Below are 27,391 nucleotides of genomic sequence, written 5' to 3' on the forward strand. Positions count from 1 at the left end.
AAAAAAAAAAAAAAAAAAGCTTTCCCATCACAAAGGAACAATTTGGGGAACATCGGTAATTTGTCCTCAGTATTTTATCATGGAAGGATTAAATTCTAAGGGTGCAAAGACCATGGTTGCTCACCTCATGGCTGGTCTCCATGATCATGCTAAACTTAAATTCTTGCTCAGGTTGTGTTCGGTCTCTTCTGTTCACCCGTAAAGAAAATGGGAACATTATCAATGACATCTCACTGAGACCTGTTGAGTGAGCACCAAATCCTTACTGTAAGAATGTCCCTGTAGCACACATCGAGATCAGCCCAGCGTCCAGTCACTACAGGGGATGTAAGAGTGTGCTCCAGAAAGAGGGGTAAGTGTGGAGGGACCTTCCCTCTGCTTCACCCTCCCAGCACTCAGGGACAATTTGATTTCTAAACATGTCACTGATGAATTGGGTGTTAGCTCAGCCCATACTCATGTTTTGTACAATTAAAAAGGGCTTTATGTTGATAGCCATGATTAGGATCTGTTCAAATAGTAATTAATGCATCATTATATATTGTTCCTTCTCTTTTCATCCCTTACACTTACCTACTCCCTATGTCTTTAGTGAACTGAAATGCTGGAAAGCCCCAATCCCACGAAGTTCTGTTACAAATCCATTCAGAGCAAATTCTGCAGGTCAAATCCATGAGCAGAAACATTTCTAAGAAGGGGAACTAGGACCTGGTAAAGTCAGAAGTACCCACCAGTACCAAGATCATTCATGACAGATCCGAAAGCACTTTAAAAAAAGGTTACTGCCATCTCCTCATTTTACGTGGGGGGCAGATGAAGCTGTGACTTGTCTGGTGTCACCCAGCTGCGGCAGCAGGGCCGGGCACAGCTGAGGTGTCTGTGCAGCAATGTTTCATGTCTGCAGTTCATCCTCCTGCCATTCACCAGCCAACCACAGAAAGCAAGATAAATCCATGGACTTAATGATCTCAAAGGTCTCTTCCAACTGAAACGATTCTGTGATGCTAAATTTAAAAGCTTGCCGTTGACCTGACCTGGCTTTGGCCAGCTCTGCATGATGGGAGAGAGAATAAACAGCAGCATTTATTGTCTAAGCCAATGCCCTAATCATGAGCCAAGGCTGCACCTCTGGTTTAGCTGGTCCATAATTCTATGACAGATCAGACACCAGCCAAAATTCCACATCCCACAAAATGATTTAAAGTATATGTATATATTTTAATGCCCAAGACCCATTAGAAGTCCTAAACCGTCTCTTATGAAATCCTTTAACCAGTAGTCAGGTGCGTGCTGTGTTGAACACTGTGTTGTTCACGGCAGGATGGCGCTGACAGTGGCTTTTATGCAGCAGATTTGGTGTCACCGTGGCAGATAAATGCAAGTGTCTAGTCAAGATAATAGCCAGAAAGTCACTTAGAATTTTATATAGAAAAAGAACAGAGTTTTCTGAGAAAGAGAAAAGTCAGCAGTTGCCTATGTGTTACCAGAGCTTTGGCATATCAAACACATAAGTCTCCCTCTAGCTGCTTCTACATAATTAACTCATCTACCAAGTTAGGGAGCATCAGTCTTGGGGCTTTGCCCTCACCCTGGGGCTGGCTGTGTGCCTTTGGCCACCATGGCCCTGCCTGTGGCTAGCAGACACGCTCCATCACCTCTGGGGCAGTCGGCATTTGCAAAGGATTTTGATTTTCAAAGCAGAGCCTGCTCTTTTGAAAATCTCACCCTTTTGTGGTACCTGACCAGCGATGGAGACTTCAAGGAAGGCAGCCCAGGGGGTGGAGGAGATGCCTGGGTCTTGGCACAAGAGACTAGGTGGTCATGGTCCTCCGAGGCGTGCCCAGGAGCTGCTGGGGCACCCACAGGAGCTGGCACTCACCGGAGGCTTCTTGGAAATGCTGCCGACGCGGGCGAGCCAGCACCTCACGCCGTGCGGAGGCATCGGTCGTCGTTTCCTTCCTCTTTTCCAGAGACAGAAACAACCACCCGCCCCACACAGGCCGGTGCCCTTCTGCTCCGCCCCGGTATGAATCATACCCACAGCTGCCCAAGGTGAGAGGAGTCATGGCAGAAATCCCCCCCGGGCCAGCCCTGTGTCGGGCGGTTGTGAAAGACCCAAGACAAGCACGTCACCCATTCACTTCTTCTTCAGAACCAGAAAGGCAGGGCAGCTATTATTTTCTCTGCTAATAACAAATTCACGGCTGATGCAAGTCTGGAGCCCAGCTCCTGGTGCTCATGAAGGGACGTGCCACAGGGTTTGGTTTGGCGCTTTGAGATTCTCCACCCCAAAAATGCAGCAGCTGGAGGCCAGCAGGGCTGAGATGTGCCCTCCAGCCCGTGCTGCTGTAGAGGACAGAAGTCTGATGGAGGCAGGGCCAGCTCTGTTTGCAGAGCAGGGCGATTGCCTGTGATGCCTGGTAAGGGGAGACCCGAGGAGCATGTCTTCCGCTTGGTGGCCACGCTCTCCTCCTGCCTCCCGAGGAACACGGACCATGCTGGCACACAGCAGCTGCCTGGTGGCACCACGATGGAGCAAGAGGTCCAGGGCTGGGGAAAGGCTACCATAGCTACAGTTAAGCAGTTACAGCACTATAAACATCTAGATATGCACAAAGGTTGTTTTCTTCCCAAATTTTGTTCCCCCAGTGGCCGCTCAGAGCACAGCGTGAGGGGCGCGCAGGGCAGCTGGGGCAGGCACACACTAATAAATAAATGGTCAGGATTTTTTGCACTTACAGCTGCAAAGCAAACCTCCGAGACGCAAAATCTGCTTCCTCACAGCCAGAGACAAAAGTTCATTACCGTCATTTCAGAGCTATTCTAACAAGGGACTTTGGCTAACCCGATAGTGCTCGTATCTGGCTTTCTTCAGCTGCTGAACTGACTTTTAATTAAGTCAAGGTAGTTAACTTGCTCACAAAGGCAAGAGCAGACAAGCCGTTCTGATGTTCTGAAATGAAGCTTTTTATTCTTTGTATATTAACCTGAGCCCCGTGTAGCAGAGGCATTAGGAGAAAGCGCTAAGAGACATGAATTGCCCCATTTATATGAAATTATTTTAATGGCTGTATTCACTTGAATGCAATAGGAAAGGCTGAGATGTCAGAGTGCCGACATTGCTTTTTCTTCGTGACTGATCCCCGTGGTGATTTATTTCATAGTGGTGCCATGTGTAAAAAGACTGTTTTAAATGCATTTTCTTTATCAAGGCAAGCATCAGCTAGTGCATGTTCAACCACTTTAGCAATCACAAAGTACCTACAAAAATTGCACAGATATTTGCCAACTGTTAGTTGCAAATATCAAGCAAAACAGTATCAACTATATCTAACGAGGCTGAATAATTTCCCATATGAAAAATCGGAGGGGGGGGCAGATCTGAAGCATATTTTTATTATTTATTCTTAGAAAATACTTATTTATTGAAAATATTTATGCTTCAGATAAAGTAAGTATAAAAAGACTGGGAAATCTGTATTTAAAATAGCGTAACGTTTGCTCACCACATTTTGATAATTACTAAAGGAAAATAATTCTTTCCTTTTTTTCTGCTATAATAATAGTTTCCAGTTTTAATCAGAATTGCGTATCTATTCAACTTTTTATCTGACTTGAAGAATTCGGTCAAAAAAAATTAGTGATCCAAAGTGACTTTTTCTGTCAAAATGAGAAGTCAGACGCTGACGAAAATAACAGTGCTATTGCTGTTCTCATTTTAAGTTCCAAGTATTTTCTCTCTCTTTTTTTTTTCCTTTTAACTTTTAAGCAATATTAATAGCAAGTGAAAGCAAAATTAGCAACGGGTTAACAAACTGAAAGGGGTCAGTTTGAGAAGACAGAAAGGGAACATTTGGGCAAGGTCTCCTTCCTCAGCTGAACAGCCCTACCCAGCCGAAGTGGCACATTGTCTCAGCCCCCCCAAACCTGCTGTTTTTCAGAGCAAAAAGAAGTTGAAACTCCACATGTGTGCCCGGCTGTTGTTTGAATGTATTTTGAATATCAGAGCCAGGTTTTTACCACCGAGCCGTACCCAGCGACCCCGTTGCCCAAGTAACACCAGCAAACCCAGCCTGGCAGGGTTTCACAGGAGACCTCGGCGGGCCCCTCGCCGTTGTGCAAGCCCCACCGCGATCGGCCATTTGACCAAATCTTCAGCCCAGTTCTGGTATGGCCAGATTTCACTCATTTGAGTGCATTTGAGTTGTCACACTGTTTGAGCACATCGGTTTTAGAACTCAGGGAAAGCTTCATAATTACAGACGCTAAAATAATGCGCTTCACAGTTTGTTCCCGGTGAAAAGTGCCTTTTAGCTTTGAGAGTCTGAAAATAACCAGGCTGTGAAAACTGGAACAGTTTGGGTTTTTTTACATAGCACCAAACCAAAATCCCCTGGTTGCTTTGTACTCTCTCCAATTTGATCTTAAAGATCAGTCTGCTTTCAGTGGCCTCACACCTTGCACTGCCTCTAGAAGCCGTCAAGAGTACATCAAGCCACCCCCGAACTCCCGGTGCATCATGTATCATCAGTTCAGGTGTCTCAGGGAAGTCGCTTTGTTTCACTGAATTGCAACCAAACCTTGAATTCTTCGTTTTGTAACACACTGTGACAATCCCTGTGAAACAAATACAGCTGAGATGGGATTCTCAGTTATGGTGTGATTCTGGAGTGCATCTTCCTCTGGCTTTGTCTGATACAACAACTCTCTGGAGCCATCTGGTCCCTGAATAGCAGCATCCCGCAGCAGGTACCACATCAAAGCATCCCAGCCTAGCAGTTGCTGCTCTTCAACACGTAAAAACAGCAGTGTGAAATGTTGTAAACAAAGCTTAACCCACAGAGAAGAAAGGCCATTTAATAGAACATGCTGGCAAAAACACGTCTCCATTAGTGGAGTGGGGACCAGAACAAAAATGTCCACAATTGTAACAGATTTGAAGATTCACAACATGACATTTTGCATATGATCTTTAATGTTCAAACAGTAACAATGGCTACTAAAAAAAATTGAAACCAGGTATTAAATCCATTAGTGGAGTGGGGACCAGAACAAAAATGTCCACAATTGTAACAGATTTGAAGATTCACAACATGACATTTTGCATATGATCTTTAATGTTCAAACAGTAACAATGGCTACTTTTAAATTAGGGTTACAAAAAACCATAACTTTCAGTGAAGAGGCACTGCAAGAGTTGAGATGTAGAAACATATTTCTTCCAAAAGCCAAAAGGTTTTTGACTGAGGACTGCGAATACCTAGCCACTTGTGTAACTCTGCGTAAATATCATGCCATTCAGGTTCTTTTACAAATCTGTCAGTTTTAGTGTTTTGGAGGGCAAAGGATTTGCAATCAACACCTGGAGAGAAAGAGAAGTAGGAAAGAGAAGAGTACAGAGAAGATGGGCGGTGATGGGAGCCCTCGTCTTGCGCGCTCGGGTGCAGAAGCTTGTAAAGATTTAAAGCTGATATGAAACCTCACATGAGACCAGTCTCTTTGTATCACCAGAAGCCTCCCTTAACAGTCAGGTTGATAAGTGGTAAATAGTAACCAGCCTGGGAGCTCGCGGGACAATCACAACATCAAGTGTCCCATGAACCTATTCAAGGTGCTTGCAATGCAAAAACTTGCTCACCTACATCACAAGCGAGATCACCTCTGGGATTCAAAGGAGGGGAATTATTTAATTTGGAATGACTTTTCATAGAGAAGCTCAGAGCTAGAACAGAGTATGAAGAACAGCACCCAACTATAGATAGGCAAGATCTGATCTATAGCTCACTTGCTTAGTAGGGTAACTCCTGAAGTGCAACCTTGGATTTGGATCAGACAAATTGCTGCATCCTGTTGAAACACATGAGTCAGGGCTCAGTCAAACCAGACACAGGTCATTCTCTTGGGAACCATGCAGAGAGAGAATCATCCTGCTGTGCTATGTGTCATCTTTTATGGCACCGTGCTATTAGCCCGTCAAAGGTCAGTTCTGAGCTAGCTGAAAGACAGGGAAAAGGAGAATAAAAATCTTGCTGCACTAAGAAATCCCCCTGGGATTTCCTCTACGGGCAGCAGAAACCTTGCAATGAGACAGATCTGCAAGATCTGAGATGGTGCTGGGCAGAGGGGACAGATAACCTGAGGAGCAGGGGAACACCACAACTCAGTAGGAACGTACAGCAGTGCGTGTTAACCCCACTATGTCTCCCAGCAGAGTTCTCTTACACACCTGGAGTTTCCACCTCCTCAGCCTGCCTTTCTGTGCAGGCGGGTAATGTAGGTACGTCAGGATTTGACTCTTAGAATTGCCAGGCTCCCCAGGATGCAAGCCCTGTCTCGGTCTTATTTTGATACAACCCAGGCAGTTATACTTAGTATGCAAACTCAACAAAAAATGTCATCTAGCCATCCCAAATATGCACATTCAACATTGCCATGTACTTAATTTTTTACTATAGTAGGTGACTGGTTTCATTAAAATAACTTTTTTGAAAAGAAGTGTGCTAAAAATATGTGAGAATTTTAGTGCTCATGAAAAAACACCCTCCATCCCTGGAGACTGAAATCTTTTGTCTCCAGAATTACAGCAGGGACAACAGAGGTGATGACTGCACAGATTCGTCTCTGCCACCCCAACCATATGTTTAAGCCAGCCCTTCTGGGGTTGTAACCAGGTGAGGTCTAGGAAGAATCAGGTTGATTTCCTCTTGGTTTGTCCCATGTTTGACCACATCGCTGAGGAACAAGACTAAGGCAACAAATCTCACAAAGCCACAGGACAGATGTCAACTGTCACTAAGTTTTGATCACTCCTATGCTGGATGTACTGGACTCGATTACTGGTACGTGGTGACTCGGGCATGTCTAAGAAGTGCTGGGCTTGCCTGCAGGCCATTTATTATATGGATAGGACAATTTGTTTCTGTGGCTAGCAGAACCTCTAAAAGAAGAAACTCCAAAAAATGAAAACAAACTGTTAGGATTTTACAACAATGTATACGAGAGTCTTTTAAATAGAATACACAGCGGTCAGATTGTATACACAGAGTTCTTAAAGTAAAAAAAAACTTCACATGGACAGACATATCAAGAGGTGGGGGGTTGATCCAGGCAGAAGTTCATCATTAAATAAGTGCAGACAAACCAACAACTAAGGAACATCATCAATAGCAACAACAAAATCAGCACAGCTATTATCTGCAGATCTCCAGAATAGGCCTTCTCCAGCCCAGGCTAGCAAAGTCCAACCACAGGTTTGTGAATAAGGGTATTGTACCCGCACCTTTCATTTTTTAAGATAGTGCCCATGTGTTCTGGGGCAAGCAGATCAGATAGAGTGCACAGCTGTCTCACTAGGGGCACCTGCACTGTGGTCCTGCCAGGAGTCCTCCTTTGATTCACCTCCCATCCTCTCTGCCACAGTACCTTCGTGCGAAGACAGAAATAATGAACGCAGGCAAAGCCACGGCTGACGGTCCTCAAAAGATCTTGCACTCGTTCATGGAGAAGAGCTTCCGCCTGTTCCGCTTTTTGGCTTGATTGACCGCTGTCCGCACGGCGTACTCGAACACCTGCTGCACCCCTCGGTTGCTGAGGGCAGAGCACTCCAAGTAGCCTTTGGCTCGCACGTCCTGGGCAAGACGCTTCCCGTCTACCGGGCTGATGCAGGAGGAACGGTAGGGCCCCGTGTCGCGCTGGTCAGTCTGAGTAGCCACTACCAAAATGGGGATGCGGGGCAAATGGCTGCGGATCTCACCGATCCATTTGTTCCTCAGGTTTAGAAAGGAATTGTGGTTTGCCACCGAGTAGCACATTAGTACCACATCTGCCTGCTGGTATGAGAGGGGGCGAATGCCTTTGAAGGCATCGCTGCCAGATGTGTCCCAAAGACCGAGGCTAATCTGTACACCATCCATGAAGACGTCCACTCCGGTATTTTCATATACGGTGGGTCTGTAGTCATCTGGAAAAGTCTCAGAGGTGAAGCGTACCAAGAGAGATGTTTTCCCCACTGCGGAGTCTCCCACCAGAACACACTTGATTGAATCCAGCATTTTATTAATGTCCAGGGCCAAAAGCACTGTCTTGACACAGCAGAAGTGAGATGGAGAAACGCAGTGGTCTCAGAGGCTTTCTAGATAACTTCCATTTGGCAAGAAACCCTCCAAATCTCTTTACTTCTAAAGCCTTGATTGTGCCACTTGAGTTCAAAATCCCCTCTTCTCCCACACAGCTCTGCGGTGCTGTTGGTTTAAATTCTTCAGTGCGTCAAATGATGCTTCTGGAAGAGTAAAAATAAAATGTAGCATTTATAACCCACAGAGAACAGACCATTATTGATCAAGATAAAGATGTCTTTGGAACGGCCATGGGGAGTACCCCACATCGAGGCTGCTGAACCTTGCTGTTCCTTGTGTGCGCAACCGCTATTCTAGAGGTAAAGGGAAAAAAAAAAACCTTCACTAACCAATTTGACTATTTAAGCAATCCTATAATGAACAGTAACACAGAACCACTTGTGACAATGAGGAAGAAAAAAATTCAGGTGCGAATTTCAAGCAAGATGAACCTTAACAGTTCTCAAAAACAATGAAGGATTCACAGCAAAAATACAAACAAAAAGTTCAAAATTTTTCTCACAAATCACTTTCAACACGCAAGAAGCACAAGCCAAAGAAAGCCACACCACCAGTGCTTGCCCCCAGTTTGAAGGGGATACAGCTGCCCTGACATTTACTCTGTTGTAAAACTGAACTGAGAGTACCTCTTCAGAGTATGTAATTCTTTTGAGCTCCTGCCAGCATTCAGTCAAATTTTCCTATTTTGAAAGCGTTTGCCTCTTCCCCACTAGCTGTGTGCAAGATTCACTGCTCGCACGGGGCGATGCACAAGATGCTATGAAAATCACTAACTGCAAAACTGAAGGCAAATTAGTTCTGCTCAACAGAAGTAATTTAAAAAAACTATCACTGCATAATTTCAAAATGTCCTCTGCATGTTACACAAACAATATATTTCTGTCTCCTTCATATACGAAGACAGAAGTCACGGCTTCAGGTTATTTACACAGAAATTAATGATGGCCACAGAAAGCATATACTCTACGTTACTGTAACGCTCTCCAGTTTCAGTACCCTAATCCTCACCACCACCACCCCCCCCCTCACCCACATTTCTAGTACGCTAAAAGCTTTGGCTGACTCTGCAAAGGGGAAAAACAAAGGAAAAGAGGAGAAAAGCACTAGTCGAGCTTAGAGAGAGCATTTTACAGGCACTGCTGGCAACTCCCCCGCTTTCATTTTGCAGCGAGGCAGCGCCTTACCTCCTCTCGTGCTGCCGGCACACCTGCATCTCTCCCACCCCACGCACTGACCGAAAGAAGATGTGCCAGAGGCTTGGCCATAGCACGTTGCTTTATAGAGGTGGCACCAAGCCTGCAAAGAAGTCCTCATGCGTATTTGAGTTACCGGTATCTAAAGGAGTTGTTGCAACAGACGGCGCTTCCTGGTCTGCCAGCGCCACCGGGCTCTCGCCACCTCAGCTCGCTTCTAGGAAGGGGGATGGAGGCCGGGGCTGCTTCACGGTATTCCTGGCTGCCGGGAAACAACCTGCTTCCCGAATTTAAGTTTTGGTGGCAGCCATTGGAAATTTGCTTTTAAAGATTCAGTAGGTCTAACTCCACTGTCTCGCCTTCTCCCTTCCCCAAACAAGCTCTCAAGGGAATTAAACAAGACGTTCACAAAATATATCTATGAAAAATTCAAAAAGCGTATGCAGGATACACAGTCCCATTACCTAAATGTATCATCGTCTTTCCTTCGGGGTGTTCTACTTCAAAATTGTGTCAGCAGTACAGTTTGAAAGCACCACAATTCACCACAAGCAGTAGCGTGTGATTCAGACAAAGCTGCAGGCTCCCAGGAGAAAGTTAACATCTACCAAGTCTCCTTTTCAGAATGAACATTTCCTTGATGCAAGTAGTCCTTAATGCCTTCAGGCTCGTTACTTTGTCTGTATTTGGATGTGGGGAAAAATAAGGATGTCCGAAGCATGGCTTTTGCTATTTCATAAATGTTTCATAATTGTTGTGGTGCTCAGCTTGTTGATCACCAGGTCTGATTATGTTGGCTATTTTGAAAGAAAGTGTATAAATTATTAAAGACTGGAAAAGATATCAAGGACTGGTGAATATTTCTCGTCGACACAGACATTAGGAAAAGCTGAAATATTCCACCACAACAGTGTGGAACTGTTTTAAAGCAAATGATACTGTTCTACAGTTCATTGATGGGTAAAAATGAACAGTATATAACAAGCTCCACATTCTGGTCCTGTGGACAGACTGCCATCAGTGGTCCTGACCTTGCTTTTGCTCACAGGAATTTGGAGTTAATGTAACTCCACACATAGGAGGGACTACATATGAGCATATTGAAAATATATTTTTAATTATGTACACAGCCCGCCCTTGGCACAGCCTCAGGTTAAGAGCAGTATTAGTGTACTAAAATAATTACGCAAGTTCACCTCAATTAATGGAAAACTCTTTAGATTAAACACCAACAGAAAACAAAGGACAGGTCAGTACTGGACACTTCTACACCTCAGTATACAACCAGTTGTGTAAATATTTGCAAAAGCTTTGGTTCCTTTCTCTCATACTATACACTACGGTCCTGGTCTGATACTACAGCATGATATGCCAGCTGAAAGACTACACAAAATCTTCTGATCCCAGACGGTTGAGTCTAAGCTGCAGACAGATTATTTTTTTCCCAACAATTTAGTTTTCCAAATTTTACTAATCTTGTCAAGTCCATTTGGATCTGGAATTCCAGATATAAACCCGTATCTTCTTTTACACTCCTTCCATTTATGTTTTCATCTCTTGTAACAATAGAAGACTTTATTTGAATAATAAGATGAGAGCTTTTATAATATTATTAAGTATAAGACTACATGTCTAATTCTAATGCAGTCATTCTGAATAGTGCCCTTTAAAAACTTTGAGATTAACCTCAAAGTTCTTGCACATTTTTAGATAGGGCACTGCTTTTTTTTCAACTGTATCATGTTGTTCATGTAACTAATGCAACATTTACTTTCTTTGCTTTCTTATTTTTGTTCCCTCTGTCTTTGGAATGCAGAACCTTGGCACTGGTCTGTGGTTATCAAGCCTTCGGACTTCACCGATAACGTGAGCACCAGAAGCCATACCACAGCCACTGTGCCTGTCCAGCACCTCAGCAATCTCACACAATAAATGCTTCACACTTGATCACTGCCCAACACGATACGGAGAAGACGAGCGGTGTTATCAACCCATAAGGCGAGGGGATAGGAAGAGGAGCACAGCAGCACCGATGTCTTTTCAGGTGACGGATTCTCGTGAATATACATCCCATGAAAAACTGATCTAATACTAGTTGAAACAATTCTACCAACAAAGGAAAGCAGGGATGCTTGTATCAGAACAGATAAGTTTATCAACTGAACAAATTTTCACTTTTGCCAGGAATGCCTCTTGTATCTACTATAGTGAGCCATAGTGAGCATGGCTTACTATGGCTAAATGTCTGCAGGGGGTGGACAGTGCCTTATGATAGGAAAGAATAAAAAGAGTCAGGAACTCCTTATTTCAAAACCTACCTATGATATTGACAGTGTACCCTCGGGTAGGCTGAGATTGGGAAGGAATTAGCTCATAAGTAAACAAACAACACAGACAAGACGACAGGCTTTTTAGATCAGGCAGTCATAAAATGCTTCAGAGAGTCAGAGCAATTAACATGCTATTATTGCCAATATCCGGTCCCTACCACAATTACATTTCAGTGCAGTTCCTGTTGATATCAGGATAAGAGCAGGCTAATTTTTCAGTTTGAGCACTGTGTACACTAGCTCTTGAAGAGACCTGACATTGTGAGGAAATAAAAATATTTATACTAATAAAAAAAAGTTGAAAACCACTGGAGAGACTTCAACTTGCTGTGTGATGTTTGAATGCACGTGTTGTCTTCGTGCCCACACCACTTCTGTAAGTCCCACCTCATGCAGAGGTGGGGTCTGCAAAATAGTCTCTACAGTTGTTCTCTATTGTGTTGATTGTAATCACTGCTCCTCCTAACTGAGCAGCAGATACACAAAAACTCCCCTTGCATCTCTTAGATAGAGGCTCTCAAGGAGAGGAAGGGGACTACCCTCACTGACCAGAACAATGCACAGCTTTACACCTTCACCTCCACGGGTGCACCGCAGGACACGGATGGGGCCTGAGAACAGCTCCTGCAAGGAGGAGGAGGAGGAGGAGGAAGGCTGGCAGAAAATCAAGGCAGATGATGCTGTTGCCTGGTTAGGGTCAGCACCCGGAAGATGCAGCAAGGAAAAGATTTGCCCCTGTAATGGAGGCACTGTGGCCATTGTGGACCCAGTCTGGATGCTCAGCTAGATCACTAGGTTGCTGAGGTCATGCTACTTTGTTTTCAGCTCCGTGGCTGAGTTGTACTTGCTCCGTTGAGATACAAAGCCCCAGACAGCTGCATGGGCTGCTGGAAAGGAGAACATCAGCTGTAGTGCATCTGGAGACCACAGCTGGCCTGCAAGCCATAGGCCCCTTGCTGGGAAGTTTCCTGTCACGCATTCATTAAGCTCATGCTCTGACATTTGCGTTAGCTGCCTCCTGGTTTGTAAACCCATTTTAAGACAAATTTGATCTATAGCACTAAGTGCCCTGGTCTTGCCAGCCTAGGAACCAGCCTCCTACTGCCTCAGACGGCGTTTCAGTCCATAGGGGCAGTCTGTGGTGGTACCACTGCCGTGAAGGAGAACCAGCTCACAGCCCCTACCTTTGCAGGGTGCTGCAGCTTCTCCCCAAACTACTCCACCAAAAAATCAGCATTCAACTCATTCACCTTCCTAGCAGGCTACCACAGGGGCCATCTTTATTCTCTGGCCCAAGAGCAAGATGGCAGGTTATTTAATTGGCACAATGCTTCAGCTGTCTGGTATCTTTATGATCCTGATGGATTAATTGCCAGATTATTTCTCAATGTGTTTTAATATTTTAAAGAATTGAGGGGAAGCCTAGAAGCTTGGATGAGAGCTTTTTTATAGATATTTTATCCTTCCGTACAATCATACCTGCAATGGCTTCCTAAAGTTAGAAGAACAAGCAACGTGCAATGAACCCATATTTTCAAAGCCAGGATGTCTCGTCGTCTCAAAAACAATCTTCTTCTAGCATTAAAAAAAATGTAGACATAACAACTTAGAAATTTTTCTTTCACCCCCTTATTCACAAAACTGAAATCCTGTTCCTGTTTTCAAATTTCAGTGCTTTGCTTTGAAAAATTACGAAACTAAATTATTATTAAATTAAATTTCCTCATATTGAGACTGGGGAATCTTGCTATAAAATAGTGACAAATACAGACCAATGTTGTTTAGAAGATGAAATCAGATGTTAAGTACTAGTAAAGGGATGAAAGCTTTCTGTGTAAGAAAATGTACGTATTTACACACATGCTTACACACTGCTCATACATATAAAGCTGTATAATGAGAGACTTTAAATTAAAAATTGCTAGTTCATTACTTTAGTAATAATACCTATAATGCATATATATTTATTCAATGGATGTGACATGTCTAAAGATCTATTCAATTTGCTACAGTCACTGAGAAAAACTATTTAACTCTCATTTTAATTAACCAGTTAGACAAAAGAAATATTTATCTTCAAGAACCCTTTAGCTGTAACTAATCACACCTTGATTCAGCTACTTACAAATTAAACATGAACACAAATTATTAGAATCACTCCAAAAATTAACAAAAAAGTCTGTCAGACTCTCATGTATTGATCCAAGATCCTAAATTCAATTGAAATCAATGTGACCTGGCAGTGCTGAGCGCCTGCTTCAAAATTCAAGCCATGAGTCTGAAGTTATTTTTCTGTACAAGTTTATGGCCTGAAATGGTAAAATATGGACTATGTGGTATTTGTGGCGCTACAAGGCTTTTTCGAAAGTGACCCATTTTCAGTATAAATGTTGCATCCTCTCCAAAATAAAATTTTGGTAAACTGAGTGTAGGAAAGTAACCCCTTTGCAGAGGACCAGCTCATGTGCCGTTCTCTGTCTGATCCAATATTCTCCAAAATCAGGAGAAAGGCAGCAGCACGTCGTGCCCGAAGCATGGCGCGTGCCTTGGAGCTCAGAGCGTTTCCCTGCTGCAAGACAGTGGGTATGCCACCTTCCTTTCCCACCCTTCCCTGCGATGATATTTCTTCTCTGCTCTTAAGCAGAGAAGCAATTCTTCTTGAATCTCACCACAGACACAGCCTTTCATGGAGCAGCTGGTGTGCAAATGTCACACGTGTGTACGTTCGAGCACAGAAGTTCGCCAGCCATCTGTCCGTCTGCGTTCCCTCATCGTCTCTGTTTTTGTACATACACACATACATATATATATTTGTGTATATGTATATATATATTCACCATTGACATAGAGCTACTTTTTTTTTTTGAGTCCAGATGGGGATACAGATACACTTGGAGATGAACATGGATAAAACGCCACACGCTGACTATAGCACTATCACACATACCTATGAAAAGTCACTCTGTCTATCAGAGTGGACTCACAGCTAAAAAGCAAATTTCCACCCAAGCCTAACTGCACTGTAGCCAAGCTAAAGGACTGATGTTATAAAATGCATGATATTTAAGTAATTGACTTCAATGAGACTACTCTGTGTGTAGAATTATTCACATGTGGAAATGTTTGCAGCTTTGGGCCCCAAACCACTTCAAATTTTTCATGCCACATCCTCTTTTAACACAGTTCACCTTTCTTGAAGTTTGAAACAAATCAAAAAGGCACTTACAACATATTTTTGTAGATTTTTTTTTTTTTTACGGGTTTAACTCTTAAACATCTCCTCAAAAATTTTTGGCTCATAAAATGTGAAATCCTCTTTTATTTACAACCTCCAACCATGACTGTGTTCTCTTTCCAGAAAGCCTGGCCCTTTCCCTATTTCTGTTTGGGGCTTTTTTGACCATCTGCAGATACAGGCTTAATCATCATGAAGTATCAATTTCCCTCACGTACACAACTAATATGTGTTATTTTTAAATAAGCATTTGTAATTTCTTGCAGAATGATGCATTATTTGCTAGACTGGATGCATGAAGTGTATATATATTTCAATATTTCAAAAATATTTAAAATAAATCAGTGTACATTTCAAAACGTAACTATTGCAATAATGAATGTGTACATCCGTGTACGAAATTTACATGCATGTGTTTGTATGTCTATAGACATGTATATATACATACATTGATACTCATTCATTTGCAGAAGACTTTGCTACAGATTGCTACACCAAACAGACGCGTATTCAATGTAACATATCTTACCGTCATTTGAAAACCTACATACATATTCTGCATCAAAGAATGGATGCATTATCAAAATTGCCGTGGCCTTTAAGTTACTTTATTTCTACATATAGCTATGTATGTGTATTTGCATACACATGAGCAGAAATGACTGCTGTGCTAAATATGGATTTGAAATTACAGAGGTATGTAACTGATAGATTACACATACACATAAATTACATAGTCACACGTTATAAACAATCACATTTCTACTGCATATGCAGCTGTTGAATTTTTTAGGCACATCTTTACGGTATGTTACAATGATTTCTTTTTAAGGAGATGGATTTATATTAAACCCTGCAGATGTGTAACTTGGCAAAACATTAAAACTAACAACCTGGCAGCTCCACATACACACTTGCATTTACTGGCAAAAGGGCTTCGTCTCTTTGGGAGCCTGTGTAGAGCCCACTGCAGTGGAGAGGGCCGATTGCAGGGCGTTTGTGCTCCTCTCCCTTGTCTGCACAGTACCTCATCCTCTTGACTGGGTCTCTTAAACACTAACAAGTCATCAATATTAACAGTATAGCTAATAGATGAACGATGCAGGTGATGTAACATCCTAATTGATGTTTAAAAGTCTTAAAAAAATTGTCCTACCATTTCTCCACTGCCCCCCACAGATCCCTCGCAAGATCTCCGAGGTTACTTTCAGAGTTCTATTCAGATTTAACTTTGTTCTGGTTTTATAAAATAAAATAAGGAGACTCTAAAGCCCAGATCTTCAGCCCCTAACCTCAGGGTGAGGAGAAGGAGGTTCTCCATGTTTATTAAGTTATATATTTGCATGAGTTTGATTTCAGGGTGAGGTAAAGGTGAAGGAGGAAAATATTAGTTAGAACAGAATTACCCAATGTTTGATGGAAGATTATTTTTGCATATTTTGTCATAAGAATAAAATGTACTAGATGTATAGGTGTTTTGAACAGCAAATAATGATGCTTCAGTTGATCAAACAATTCAGAATAATGACTTCTTGCTAAAACATATTGATTTTTTTTTTTCTTTGGGAAGAAAGCATATTTATTGCATGTCACTTCAGTTTTGCTGTCATGAATGTTAAACTTCTCAAGTTAATGACCAAAGCTAGTAAAGTAAGCAACAGTAATTTGGTTGGTTATTTATTTTATTACACTGAGAAACTGACTGACCATTTCAGCTTTTCCCTTTAGAATTGTTAGCAACAAAAGGCTTTTTCTTGTGTCTGTATATATTAGACTGTTTAAAATCATAGTCCAGATTTCAGCCAGAGGGAAACTGTTGACTATTTAAGTTCATTCTTAAATTTTCTGTCTGCATGCATGTACATTAAAATGTTGAAAATTTTGAGGGCTTGGTTGGAAACAATTTCAATCAGTTTGCAAGTAGAAGGTGCAATACAAAATGTACAATTATCATATCTTTTCCTGTGTTTGTTGATTTAAGGTCTTTATCTTGTAATTTGTTTTATAAACTAAAAAAGGAGTTGCCTTCCACAATCTATCCCACAACTCAGTATTCATGCATTATACCCAGTACAAGGATAAAATAGGAGTTAATATGTATCACAGGACAGGTAGGAAAATATTAGTATTGACTATGTAGCCTCCCTAGAGTTCCTTAATTGTAGTAAATTAAATTAAACACAATAAATGGGCATGCCTACTTGCCTACATCAAATTGCCTACGTCCTATGCACAGTTATGATTAAAGCCCAATTTCAAATGAACATGCTGTGAAGATTTCTTTTTTTTTTCTGGAATTAGCATAAGTTATACCTGGTAGTTCAGATTTTACATTGATTTATATCTTACACTAACCATATGCCAGAGCAGAATATATATTTCAGGGCCTGTTTTTCTTTACTTTCTTCCTGTTCCAGTATAACCTTAATCTCTTGTCACTTTCATACAAAACATATAATACTGCAGACATCACTGGCTCATATGGAATAAGTTAAGCGAAGAAAAGCCTCTGCTCTTTACCACCAAACATAATACATAAATCCTTCTCACTCATTCTTCAGCTGAGTATTTTGAGAAGCCATTTCAGATACTTAAAGCTGACATCTATTTGGCTTTCCGTTGGTTTAAAGATCATGCAAATCCCCACACTACGATAAATCTTAATGCAGAATTTCTGGGTTTCAGTGGAAAGCATAGAAAGTTTTCCTTGATATTCTTGATTTTTACATATTTTGCATGAAAAAGATCACACATATGAAAAGAGAGCTATTTTAGGAGAGCTATGTTTGAACATTATGAGAACATTTCCCGTGCTTTATTTTTGAATCCTGGTGGACTTGATTCAAACTCAGAGACATTTTACCCAATGGCTTTTCATCCAGAATTAAAATTCCACCGAACAACACATGAATTTAAAAACCTGCATTTGAATTGATGGAAGCAAAAGAAATCCAGGAGAGGGTTTTAAGACAGATGCTTTAGAATATATTTTTGCAATGAGAGGAAGTTAGTAGGTAATTCAGTATGTCATTAATTCAATAACTTTGAACTCTAAAGACTTTACCCGTTTTTAAACACAGTCATTTAATGAAAAAAGAAGGCAAGCTGAAAACTGTGTGTCCATTTGGATGCCTCTCAACAAAAGGAAAGAACAGTTTTCAATGACTGTGTGCACAGGGGGTGACAAAAACAGACCCCTAACTATGTAGGGGTCTTGGTCTCACGCTTTTATATTAGGAGAGCCAGTCTTATCTGTAGGTTGACATAAACATAAACCTTCAGAAGTAACTCACTGTCACTCCTGAGGAAAAGAGATATCACCAGACGGTACAACAGCCGAGCGAGTGTCAGCTATTAGGACTGGTACTCCACGCTCACGCTTGTTACAGTACATTACCACAGCCCTTCGTGCCGGCTTCTGCCAGGAGAGGTGTTCGTTCCCTTTCCGGCACATGCTGGGTCTTTCCTATGCAATAGATCACCACATACCCCCGTTGGGGAAACCCCCAAACCATAGCAGAACCCACGTGTGGTTTCCAGCAGGTTCGTACATTTCGACAGGTAAAGACAAGCATGCCAAGCTCAGCCCCATCCTCATCCCTTAACAATTTACAATTTGCACCCCTCCTTGGCCTCTGTAACCAAAGACTCATTGTGATTCCTTGCACAAAAGAAATACGACACAGACACGGCAGCAAGCGATTGTGCAGGGTGGGAAAGATCAAAGAATCTGCAACAAGCACAGGGCACAGCCATTTTCTTGTGGGCCTGGGCACAAGAAAATGCTCCCACACCTGCCCTGGGAGGAGCACACGCAGGCAGCAAGTGTTCAGACCGTGTTCCCAGCTCTCCTCCAGCTGCCACGCCAGCAGTGACAGCCACCCTCTGACACAGCCTCCTGCAGAACGTGGCCTGCTGGCTGCTTTGGCAGCTGCTCATTTCAGACCCAATGCACCAAGGGTCTGTACCCGCAACTTCCAGCACTTACGCTCACTGCTGCATTACAGAGGTTGTGCTGGCTCCAAGTATCTCCCCTTCCACTGCAGACCGACGCTTTTGGTGGATTAGGAAGGTTTTCCAGTTCTTCACTGACGTAAGAATTGAAGCATAACTAGATTCTGCTAAGTATATATGAAGCTGTGTTCATTTTTGTGGAGAAGAGCTAATGGTGAGCTCTTCAGCCCACAAATTTTGTTGTAAACATCGCTTTGTTTTACCTCTGTAATCCTGTCCTGTATTTTAAAGCTGTAATGCTTTGATAGTGGGCTTGAGACAGCTGCAGCCAACTTCCTTTCTTAATTACCACGCTGGGGTTATCCCATTTTTCAGCTGTAAGCTGTACGCAGAGCATGGAAACATTTGAAAACTGCTGATTTAATATAACCACATACCACTGACCAAAAAGTGACAACCTAATTTGGAAATGATGTTAAGCTGCGTAGCGTGATGCCTTAAGTGTCATACTAAGTCTTTGAAAAAGGCAAGTTACTTCTTTTATTTCTTTTCAAGCCATAATCAAAAGCAGTATTAAAAAAATCTGCCATTTTTCTTTGTATGGTCAATGCCAAATTGAATTAACCACTTGAATGATGCATTCAGTAATCAACTGGTTCTTAATGAAAACTATAGAATCATAGCACCAACATTTTACAAGGAAAATGGGGGGTGTTTGCTTTAGAGAGAAGACGTGTTTTTCATTGAAAATCTTTTTAATTTAAAAGCTCCTAACCCAGCTGCTGCAACCCCAAAAGCAAGAGGAGAAACAGCAGAATTTCATCCCCCTGCCTGGGCATTCTCCTGGCTGGTCATCAGAAAGTGTCACCGAGAAAAGCTCCTCGGGAGCTTCCGCTGGTGCAGCCCTGGTGCTCTACAAGACGGGCCAGAGGTGCAGCCTGCAAGGCTGCCACCACAAATTCTGCTTGTTTCCTGTGTGCTCTGGCTGTACCGCAAAGCGTCCACTTTACATCTTTAAGGATTTAGATGGCCTGCCCCTCCCTGTACAAGAGCTTGCCTCCCTGATCTCGCTGATGCTGGCAGCTGTGACCGGCTGATGGGACTTTGGCACCAGTCTCTCAATTGCTGGGTTTATGCAGCAGGGAGAGTGCTTTCATTTCATCCCCAAATTCACACTCCCAATGAGGCAGCTGAGCCAGAATTGGTTAACCTTCTACATATAAACATTTTCTTAAGAAAGCTGGTCACCAGGCTGGAAAGGTATTTTTAGCAACTTTCTGGAAGTATAGCTCCTGCTTCCTGGTTTTCCTGTGCCGCATGTAGATAAAGGGACTGTCTTTGGATATAGTCAAACACATGAGCCCTGGTGCTTTGGCATGGTAAAATTCCCTTAAGATGGGTTTAAATGACAGGAATTTACAGCTACTTTTCCCTGCCGATGGACTACAAGTTTGTGCCTCGCTACACATGGGAATCAAGTCCATTTTTAAAATTTTAATTTTATACTCTGGAACTCAGATAGCAAGTAGAGAATACTTCGAAAAACACAGGATCTCTATAAATACAAACCTACTATTTTTCCCGGTTTGTAGCATCTAATCTAGGGGACATAAAGCTTGGTATTCTGCCTCACCAAGGTCTACTCTCGCAATTTAGCAGGAAGCAAGTACACGTGGGCCTTTTCTACCCTGTGGTTACTGTCCAAGTCTCAAACACAGTATTCACATCAAGTCTGTACACACTTTTTCTGGTAAATTTGACTTCACTTGTATGATACATCTTCAGAGCTGTCTTAGAAAAATGAGGTTAAATACCATTCTAAAATAAAGTAAGTATACACGTATGGTCTTTTCTACTGGAACATTTATAAACATCCACAGATTCTAAATGGTGGGTTTTGGAAATGTGAAATACAAAGCAGCACAATGCCATGCACAATCCCACCTTATTCCGACAGCAAGAGCAGACTGGCGTGCACAACACCAAAAAAATGCTGACAGATCTGCTTGCTAGCGGGTATCTAACCTCATTCATCCTACCTTTTTCCTCAGTAAGTATTTTCTTCAGGATAAATCCTGTGTTAAAGTTGGCCTCCTCCGGATGCCACAGCCCCACTCCTGCACCATCCAAAGGTGGAACCACGGCTGAAAGAAGAAGTTTTAAAATCTTAAAGCCACATTCAGATTTTTTTTGCAGGGACCTGTGTCAGAGGGATGGTTCCGGCCTCTGTGTGCTTCCTCCTCATTCACCTTTTAGATTAACTGCCTCTCATTGGCAATGTGACAAGACCATCCCACCAGCACTAGAGCATCATAAGATGCAGCTTTTGTGAGCAGAATCTAGAAATGGGTGTGCACAGATGTGCACACATGTACACACACACATACTGCTCTCTACGGGAATCCCACACCACGAGCGTGCCACGGTTGGCTCAGAAAGCAGAGGAGAAGAAGTGGTGGGGGTGAGATGAAAGCAAAGTTACAGCTGCGGCCATTTAGACAGCAAAGGAAACTCTTCCATCTCAGAAGGTGGCAGAGGTGCTTGTTACACACAGCAGGGCCAGACAGCCGCTGGAACCATAGCCAGTGACAAATTAAAAATACTTTGAGTCTCACTTCCTAAGAACTTCACAGTCCTAAGAACCTAAATTTCACCTTTCTCAAATTCTCACAATAAAATCTTCACCTAAATTTGCTTGGGAACATTTAAGATGAAGCAGAACAGTTTTCTCATAACCATGACGTACTTCACAAATGGGGAAGAAAGCCATCCTTTGAGGTGTTGCAGATTTAAACATGCCCATCTCTCCTGGGTTCATAGTTCATACAACAGCAAAGGGGATCAAAATCAAGCCCACCGTTCTTAGAGTAATTTCTGTTTATTCTCTTTTTTCTTATATCAGTTAATGTGGAAAATACCGGCGTGGCACAGCCCATCACACCCCTTTTTCTACTTTTATACAAGGCCTTTTTACGCTGAAGTGGAGACAAAATATGGAACAAATGAAAATCCAAAAGATGCACAATTTGGGGCAGGACTAGACCACTGTTTAGCAGGGTATCTCAGTAGTGAGTAATTAACAGGTGGCATTAAAAGTAAAACCAATTATGTGAATCCATTTCACAAACTTATTAATAAAACTAAAACTAAAGATAGTGAATTTGATTCAGAATACCAATTCACTTTAAGATATTTTAAAAAATAATTAAAAAAGAAACACAAAGAACTCACCAGACACAGGAAGCTGAAAGTGGTTGTTGGAAACAAACGTTTCGGAAGTCAACTATTCTAGACGAGACAGGGGAAGAAAAATGGAAGAGTGGCGTTCCGTTCTCTTGGCTTTTTCAGATGGACTTCTATTTTAGCAGATTAGAACAATGATATTATTGAGAGAAAAAAAAAAAAACAAACCACCAAGCCTCAAGAAGTAGCCAGAGACCACTGCACGTACAGACCAAATTAGCCCTGGCAACCGGGTCTAGCTCATCCGGAGGCAGCAGTGAGAGCAGACCCAGATGTAGTGTGACGAGAAACAGCGGCGTGGTTTAGGGTAAGTCAGCTTCCTGGTGAGAGCTCCTCAGCGCTGCCTGTGTGGGTTTTGTTGTGGGTTGGTATATGAGGTGTATATGTCTTTCTCTCTTTGGTGACTATGGGAGCAGATGTAAAAACCTTGAAGATGGGGGAGGGCAAAAAACCTCCAGGCTGCTGAAAGCTTTCTCTCGGCACTCTGCTGCTCCTACGGCCGCCTCCTCTCTGCCACGGCGGTGAATGGCTTAGTGAAGAGCAGCCCAGCAGCTCCTGTACCTGCCAGGAGAAAAGGAGAAGATCAACAACTGACGGCCGGTGCTACGCACGAGTCACACTCCAGTAGCACGAACAAGACTTGGGAAATTTTTATGCAAGCTGGAAAATGGTCCTGACTTTAAAAAAAAAAAAAAAAGAGAGTATACTGGTCCAGTTGATCTTGTGCAAAACCCAAGGCAGGTATGTTGGGGCTTATTCACCACTGGTTAACAGGGATTTGTTGTAACTCAGCGAGGATTCCCCAGTAGCATTGGTTAGGATTGACAAGTACCATTTTACTAGAATACGTGTCCTCTCTTCTGCCAGCACAAGGAGGCTGAGCAGGAGGAGGGACCACAATCATGGAGACTCCCACCTTTCCCAGCTGATACAACCTGAGCTGGCCAGGTTGTCATCACTTCCAGTTTTCCTACCACAGCACTGAAAGCAAAGCTCTGATGACAGTTTCAGGACGTCAAGTGTCAGGGCTATGGTCTATACTTCAGGACCTGTGAGCACAAGAGGTTGTCCACTTTGGCAATCAGACTGCAGGGAGAGTGTTCCTGTCCCATAACCCCAAAGCAGCCCAAGAGCCCTGGCGCGGCAGGGGATCTGCCCCAGAGATGAATACAAGGAGCCCTGATGACCAGCACAGTGGGCTGGCTGCTCCTCAGTCAGGGGCATCAGCAGTGGATTTTCCACCAGCCCCGAAACCGGCCCTGGAGACAGAGAAATGGAACCCAAGTCCTTTCCAGAAAATGTTTTGGGCTCAGTGAAGCCTCTTCAGGCCATCTCTATCCATGAAGCAACAGGAACAAGTTGCCTGATCCAAATCTAAGGCCATTTATTTTGTGTTCCTTGAAGGATGGGAACTCTCTGAAGACAGCTAATGGATTTGTCCACATTAAAGTTATGGCAGTACAATGCATTCCAAGATAAAGTCATACCGCTTCCAAGAATGACTACAAACCAACCGAATAAATTATAAGAGAAAGGAAAAAGGAAAAAAAAATGATAATTTATATGTGGATGAAAGGCGGTTTGTGCCAAAAATATAAATAGCTGCTGAAAGAACACAACCTGTGTAAACATACTGTAAACCTGCCGATACAAAGCTTGCAGAACAGTGCTGCCCAGTTAGGCTGGGGGATTGATTTGTTTCTTTTCCCTATGAAATGAAATTAATTCAGTTAATTATCAACAGGGATGAAGGCAAGGAAGGGTGGCACACAGAAGGTATTTTTGGAATACTGTCTTCTTAAAAGCTTCAATCTTCCTTTTAGTCTGAGACAAGATTCTGGATAAGGGGCTTCAGCTCATTATCAGTTTGCGTGAGAACTTGTGTTACTTAGTTTTCTCATTAAATACCTATTCTGTTTTTAACTGGGTTTGGGTTTCCCAATACCAGTGCATGCAATCAGGCAATAAGTTTCCATTGCGATCGTGATAAAGAAAATCAGACACCCAAACACCCTGAAATGTTTCCACCAGAACGCAACGGCTTGTCAGAAGTAGAGAAATAAATACCATTCGCAAATTATATTGATATAAATGTCTTTGGTGATCATCACCCATTTTAGGTTCGCTACAGATAGCAGCTGCTTAAAAACGCAACCACTCTTTTCTGTTTTGCGCTGCAGACTAATCCAGATGTGAGGCCATCTGGCTAAGCAGTTTGCATTTTGGATAAAGAGCGCATCCATCTGTAAAATACTTTATAAACAACATTTGAATCAAACGAGCTCAGTGAAAAACCAAGACTGCAGAATAAGAAACGTGTTCTAACGTGTCTTGATTTCCACCCATTTCCCTCAACTGTGCTTCCTGGAGCATCTTGACCCAATAACTCACTAAAACTAGTTTAATGTCAGATTTACTTTTGTTTCTTCCATTCTATTGAGGTTTTGTGAATAAAAATTTGAGACCTTTCTTAGGGATGCACATGCTTCATGCACTTGCTCCATGACTTCACTTCCTAGTGACCTGGAACTCCACAAAGAGACCCTCAGCTCCACGCTCTCTGCACAACACGCAGGCAATTCCAAAGTTAGGTGTAATATTGCAGCCTGACAAGTTTCTCTTGATCCTTTTGACCCTTGCTGGTTTTTTCCATCTTTCTTACTACAGTTTTTCTGCTCTTTTTCACCTTTTCATGCTGTGCAATGAAGGGGAACATCTGGCTGTGAGAGAATATTGTTAATAAATTCTAAAATACGCTGCTTCTCCTTTTTTTTAAACGCAGTATGAGTCATTATCTGGGACTTTCAGAAACAAACACTTTGTTGTGGAAAATAATTAGGGGGGGTGCAGCGGAGGGTTGCAAATTATTTTTGCATTGAAAAGTAAGTTGACAGTAAAAATTAAAATCTCAAACCTCAAGTAACTAAGAGTTTATGACCAATTATATAAAATAACATTATCCAGGGTTTTGTCATGTAAAGTTTACAATGAAAAGTCACATTTGTCTCTTAATCCACTGATTTCTGTCTCACTTGGAGAAACCAGCAGGCTGCAGATGTTAGGGAGGGGGTTGAGATCAAGGAAGGAAGCTATTCCTGTCCCCCCCTGCCTGATGGCCTTTTTGTTCTCAGATTCGCTCAGGTCTGGTTTTGGTCTGCCTCCAATAGTATGGTATGTGCAATGCACAGGAAGTAAACTGTAACACTCTTGATATCCATTGTATTTAGTGCTTTAATCCTTTCTTCCATCCTAGATGATCATTATATTATACAAAATAAAGCTAATTGTTGCTTATGTCTAGGCACTGCACCAGAGATATAAGCAACACACAAGCAGTGTGCCTATTTGATTGAAAAAGAGCCTAATTTTTCAATTTTTTTGCCAACATTTTCAAAGGGAGGGAGGAAAAATGTATGTGGTCGAGATCCCAGCTGTGTGTTGGGAAAACTGGAATGTGGCTATTTGTTTTGCCTCAGGTTCCTGGGAAGTACAGTGGAAATCAGGTAGGTTGCCCAGACACATCTCAACCTGGAGATGAAAGCACTCCCTTCCAAGGAATAGATGCCTCAGAGAACGGGAGGCTTCCTTGCAGCACGGCAGAGAGCATTGCTAAAGTCTCTAAAGGAGACCAGGCACAGCAACTCCTGAAGCATTACTCATTGTCAGAGAAATAAATCTGAAAGAGGAAACGAAAACGTAGTTTCACAAACACTTCCTACATGGATTTTGGTTAAACTCTTACACTATTCATTCCTTTGCCTTGATGAATTCAGGCTCTGGTTCCTCAGCAAACGAACAGAGTGGTTAGACACCCCTCAGTTTTGGTATTGTGATGAAGTATGTGTTGATAAAACAGAATCCAAAACCTAGCATGAGGCAGGTTCCTTATATATCATGTGGGGAGGACTAGAGGTCTTCAGAGGGTGAGTCAAAGCCCTCCAGCATACTGAGGCTGGAGCATGCCTGACAGAGAAGCCTAGATGCCTAGATGCACACCCGAAATGCCACCCCCTCCCTAGGACTCCCTCCTGAGTTACAGAGCAAGTTACAAAGTTCAACCCGCAAATCAGCTCAGCTCTTGAGCCCCTTCCCGAGGCATTGCCCCGATGCCAAAGGAGCCGACACAGCTCTGGTGCAGAGAGAGAGGTGGTGTGCTGCTAGCAGGGAGTCAGAGCCAGAGCTGCAGGTCCCCAGTGTTGTAGGAATGGGCTCTATGCCAGCTAGGGACCAACTCCAGCCACCTTTTCTGCTGGTTGCCATCCTACCCCTGGCAGGAGGCAGAGGGGCAGCGTGGGGCAGCCACAGCCTGGGTACCGCTGGCATACCTAGCAGGTAGAGATGGCCAAGGAACATCTCTGTCTGCACTGCAAAAGCAGATCTGTGTGCTCTGCAATGCAGAGACGGAGCTGCCTTCAGTGACAGGCTTGCCCTGTACTTCAGGTGGCCACAGAGCAGCCCTCCAGCTACCCATGCTTCAGGGGATTTGGACCCAAGCCACCCAGTCTCTGGGTGCAAACAGTGCTGAGATGGGCACTCAGCGACTCAGCGACTCAGACCTGGGCACGTCTGAGCCTGAGCAGCACAGACCTCTCGGGCCCAAAACAGAGAACCCTGAGTTATGCAGGTGATGATCACATTTGGTTTTGGCACTAACATTCGGGTGTGGGCATCTACATTTATCCAGCCTCTTTTCAAGACTGGTATACCTCTGTTCCATACATCAAACCCATACGCCTGTGCAGGCAAGGCAGGCAGAGATATCCCCACTTTCTGAGACCACAGCCTTCTGCAGTCTTAACTACAAAATTACTTTTTACTACTTCTATATATTTTCCTGCTGTGTACAGGTTACTGATTAGCTTTTTCTCTGGAATATTTCTCTTGAGATTGGCTTGTGTGACAAAACTAACATTTACACACTTCTTTTTTCTTGGTATCTGATGAGCAGATGTGGGTGTGCTAACTTCCTAGCACAATTCCTCCCATGACGCCAGCACAGAAGGGGTGGTCAGGGCAATGCATGGGAAGTGCTTTCCTCCAGGGTGATATGAAAACCTACTTCCCCTTTCTTGAAAGGGAAACGTGTTTAGGAACTGCTCTGAGGGTTACTTAAGTCCCTCGTCTCTTGTTCTTAGACAGTCTAGCATAAAAGCCGTCACACCACTGAGAAAAAATTCAACCTTCTTCCCGCAAATCAGGTACTAATTCCCAAAATACCCATCCACCCTATTGAGGGAACAAGATTCTTCTGCATTTCATAGAGTGGTTAGAGTTTGAAGAGACCTTAAAGATCATCGAGTT

At 42.9% G+C, this 27,391-nt stretch overlaps 1 protein-coding gene across 1 annotated transcript; it reads right to left on the reverse strand.

The window, feature by feature from the left end:
• Positions 1-5,117: 5,117 nt before the first annotated feature.
• Positions 5,118-22,398, reverse strand: RHOH (ras homolog family member H). The gene is made up of 3 exons (XM_014957785.1): positions 22,079-22,398; positions 20,887-20,991; positions 5,118-8,278 (listed from the first exon to the last, which is right to left on the reverse strand). Exon 3 carries the CDS (start codon positions 8,049-8,051, stop codon positions 7,476-7,478), a length of 576 nt encoding a protein of 191 aa, XP_014813271.1. The 5' UTR covers positions 8,052-8,278; positions 20,887-20,991; positions 22,079-22,398; the 3' UTR covers positions 5,118-7,475.
• Between the last annotated feature and the right edge of the window lie 4,993 nt (positions 22,399-27,391).

This window comes from Calidris pugnax, unplaced genomic scaffold, assembly GCF_001431845.1.
Source record: "Calidris pugnax isolate Ruff unplaced genomic scaffold, ASM143184v1 scaffold349, whole genome shotgun sequence".
NCBI lineage: Eukaryota > Metazoa > Chordata > Aves > Charadriiformes > Scolopacidae > Calidris > Calidris pugnax.